Source organism: Marmota marmota, unplaced genomic scaffold, assembly GCF_001458135.2.
Source record: "Marmota marmota marmota unplaced genomic scaffold, marMar, whole genome shotgun sequence".
NCBI lineage: Eukaryota > Metazoa > Chordata > Mammalia > Rodentia > Sciuridae > Marmota > Marmota marmota.
This window is the reverse complement of record NW_025999982.1, coordinates 1,953,316-1,957,038: the sequence shown is the minus strand read 5'-3', so window position 1 is coordinate 1,957,038 and position 3,723 is coordinate 1,953,316. Positions and strand designations below refer to the sequence as shown.

General features: G+C 54.5%; 1 protein-coding gene across 1 annotated transcript in view; it reads right to left on the bottom strand.

Moving 5' to 3' along the window:
* Positions 1-2,396: 2,396 nt before the first annotated feature.
* The window catches only part of Ring1 (ring finger protein 1), a 4,806-nt gene continuing 3,479 nt past the window's right edge, over positions 2,397-3,723 (bottom strand). Inside the window, exons 6-8 of the mRNA XM_015487563.2 lie at positions 3,527-3,723; positions 3,072-3,345; positions 2,397-2,813 (exon numbers count right to left, since the gene is read on the bottom strand). The exon at positions 3,527-3,723 is cut by the window's right edge and continues 1 nt beyond it. Of these exons, the coding sequence (XP_015343049.1) occupies positions 2,712-2,813; positions 3,072-3,345; positions 3,527-3,723 (573 nt within the window). The 3' untranslated portion in view covers positions 2,397-2,711. The remainder of the gene's footprint in view (positions 2,814-3,071; positions 3,346-3,526) is intronic.

The following is a 3,723-nucleotide window of genomic DNA, read 5'->3' as shown; positions in this document are numbered from 1 at the left end:
CTCCCTCCCTTCCTTCCTTCCTTCCTTCCTTCCTTCCTTCCTTCCTTCCTTCCTTCCTTCCTGTCTTAATAAACTTCCCAGGTGGTCTAAACCTTGCAGTCTTCCTGCCTTAGCCTCCCAGGTTGCTGGGATTAATACCAGTGCACTCAGCTACTTCCAGAGTTCTCATGCAGCTGATTTGGGCCCAAGTGTTTGCATTTCTAACAAGTTCCCAGGTGCCCATGAAGCTTCTGGTCGATCATCCACACGGGAAGGACTGGTCTGTCAGGTATGTCATTCTACTTGTATTATCTCACTAAATCCTCACAGCAACCTGTTAGTCTGCCCTATTTTGTGGGTGAGAACACTGAAGTAAGATTTAGTGGCTTGTGCAAGATGGAGTGGAGATTTGACCCAGGATGGTCTGACAATAGAGTTCACCTTTCTCTTTACCCTGCACCTTCATTGTTAGCTTTTCTCCTAGTATGTCTTGTTCCTCAACAAAATAGCAAAGTTCCCTTTTGTATACTTTGTATCTTTCACCTTGCCTACCTCAGTAATGCAGAACAGACTGGGAAGGACTGAAGGATTTGGGAAGGAAATACCCCAGAAGAGCCAAGGGTGGGACAGACTTGGAGTCACCCATTACCCAGAGAAACCTTCTATTAGGTCTCCCACATGATGTCATCTAAATACATAGCCATATTTGCAAAGTTCACAGTCCCACGGGGGCAGGAGAGGGTGGGAAAGCATCCTAGCAGAGGAAACATGAGACATGGTGAGAAGAGAATGAGCCAACGGTGGCGACTGAGATAGAGGGACCAAGAGGGTGGCGGACTGTTCTACAGTGAAACAAGAGCGAGGGACAACAGACACAGCTGAGGCTGCGGGGTTAGGGAAGAATGAGGAGAGCGCGGGAGACACTTCCACTCCCAGCAAACTCTGCAACCAGAGTAAAAGCCCGGTTAGTTTGGATTCCCACCTTGGTATCTCACCGGGCTGCTTCCCACATGCTTCTCTACCTTGGAGCTCAGAACAAGGCCCACCTGCGTAAGACAACATGCTACACCCTGGACACTTGGGTCGAAGAGAAGGGGATTTCATATCGCGGGTTCCAGAGAGGCGGTGTGGGGGGGGCTGCTACTAAGTGGCAGTGGGTGTTGTCCACTGGGCCACACTGGGGCTCTAGATCTGCGGTACTTGCTGGGAGCTGGAGGGTGCCCACCTGCGTCCGTCCACCTTATTTGAAAGTGCCAAGGACAAGGGGGAACAAATGAGAACTCCCAAGGGAGAAGCAGGGTGCCCTCCGGTCAGAGCGTGGCGGGGCGTGGGGCTGGGTGGCCCAGTGGGCTTTCCCTGCACAGCTGGACGCTTTGCCAGCGACACAAAACTGAGTGGGGAAACTGGGGGCAGACCGAGGCGAGGGCGCCTGGAGCACTGTAAACAGGAAGCGAGGGGCAAAAGGGGCTGGGTGGAGGGTGCGGTAGTGCCTCCTGCAGAGGGAAAGACTCTTCCCCGGCCCCGCGCTGACCTGGACTGCGCCGTTTCCCCAGCCCCGGGTTTGGACCTGTCCCATTCCGCCCGCAGAACTGGCCTGGAGGCTGCTGAGGCTTTTCCCGATGCCCCCACCGCTCTGCAACTTTGCCGTTTCAGCCCCTGCCCGGGCAAGTACTGAACTACAACTCCTGGGCGCCCCTCCCGCTGTGCGCTCCTAGGAACTGTGGTCTGCAGCCCTGCCCACCCTGGCAGCCCGACTCCCAGGTGGCAGGGATATCCACTATGGGTTTTTTCTTCTTCATTTTTGTACTGGGAATCGAACTCAGGGGTGCTCTATCATGAGCCACATCCCAGCCCTTATTATTTTTCGAGTCAGGGTGTTCCTAAGTTGCTTAGGGCACTGCTAAATTGCTGAGGCTGGCCTCAAGCTTCTGATCCTCCTGCCTCAGCCTTCGCAGTCCCTGGGATTACTGGCATGCACCACCATACCACGGAGTTTTCTTTTCAGGGTCCTCCCATCTCCCTCCCTCTTTTTCTTCCCAGCTAAGGAAACCAGCTGGTGAGAAAGAACATCACCCCCCTGTCCTGTGGGCACCTACAAATATGCTTTACTCTAGAGTCACCATCCTGCTTTCCCTTTGGCATGGAAACTGGGTTTCCACCTGGGTGATTCAGGTTTTAGGGAGCAAGTTTGGAATCTGACTTCACACCTCCCCACTCTTCATTGTCTCTTTTCCAGACTCACAGATGGTTCCTTCCTATTTTTATGTACATATTTTCTAATTTGGAGTTCAGAAAAATGGGACTTAAACTCTGGAGAACCATTAGACATCTCCAAGGCTGATTCTCCATGATTTCTAGGCTTCCCTCCCCAGTCTTCTTCCTTGTATACCCCTGATAAACACACACACAACTGCAGGTTTCAAAGAGGAAAAAAAGCAAATTTGTTGTTGGTAGGCGAGTGTGAAGGGGAGGGCTCTTCACCTTCCCCATCATCTGGGAGAGATGGGAGGCTGGGGGCAATAGAAAAGGCAGTAAGTGAGGACGCATGCCCCACTCTGTACAATATAGAAGAATCTGATATAGATACTTTGTATAAAAGCCACTTGTCCTCATTTGTGTCCTTTTGCTGGCTGGCTGGGCTGGGGGACAATGGGAGATGAAGAAGCTGGGGTGGTAGGCCAGGACACAGGGACAGCCCATAGTCCCCATTTTCTAGCTGTCCCCTTGCGGGGTCACTTTGGATCCTTAGTGGGGGCATAGCAGAGCTCTAGTGGTCGGGACACCTTCCAGAACTTCTCATTCACCAGCTCCAGGGTCAGTGAGCCATTCAGCGTCTATGTAGGGGGTGAGAGATGGGGAGGAGAGAACAAAGTTGGGGAAGATGGCAAAGGAAATGAACGAGAGAAAAAAGTGACCAAGGGAGGAAAAAGAAAGCAGAAGCAAAGCAGGAGCACGTGGAGCAATGGGAGAGGACAGGGAGGGAGATGAAGGAGCAGGGGTGAGAGAGGGGTCAGGCTCATGGCTGTGTGAAGGGGAGGGTTCTTCACCTCCCCTCCCGCGCCCTCTATACCAGTGCCCTCAGAGGCTCTCACCGTGAATGCTCCACCTCCAGGTGCGATGTAGATGGTGTACTGCTTTTCACTGACACCCTCCAGGCTGGGCAAAGCAGGCTCCTCAGGACCATCACCTCCTCCGGTACCCCCACCTTCCCCACCACCCCCATCAGGTCCCCCAGTGTCAGAGGCACCCCCTCCAGGCCCTCCTGGCTCGCCCGCCTCTTGCTGCTGCCTCCGCTCAAGGGCAATGCGCAGGGCCAAGTACTTGGAGAGATGGTCCACTGTGGCATTCCCAGTTGTCTTCACATACCTGGGGTGGGAGAGAGGGCAGGTTCAGGGCTTGGGAGGTGGCAAATGGGGATGGGAAGGAGGGGACTTTCCCAAAGGGCCTCTGGGTTTGGGTTGCTTCAGGGATTGGGTGACCCCGCTTCTGAATGGAACTCTGTGAGCTTTGATTACACAGTGGTCTGGGGAAAGCCAGGGCTCCTCACCTAGTCTGGCAGTATTCTCCCTTCTCCACGAGCAGGGGGTGGGGCCGGAACACGAGCTCAATTTCTCCACCTGGCTCCGGGGGACTGGGGGCCCCAGGAGGGCTTGGGGGGCCCAGGGTTCCCCCTCCCAGGGTGCCTCCCCTGTCACCAGAGTCTTCTGAACCAGCACCTCCACCCACCCCCCCAGTACCCCCTCC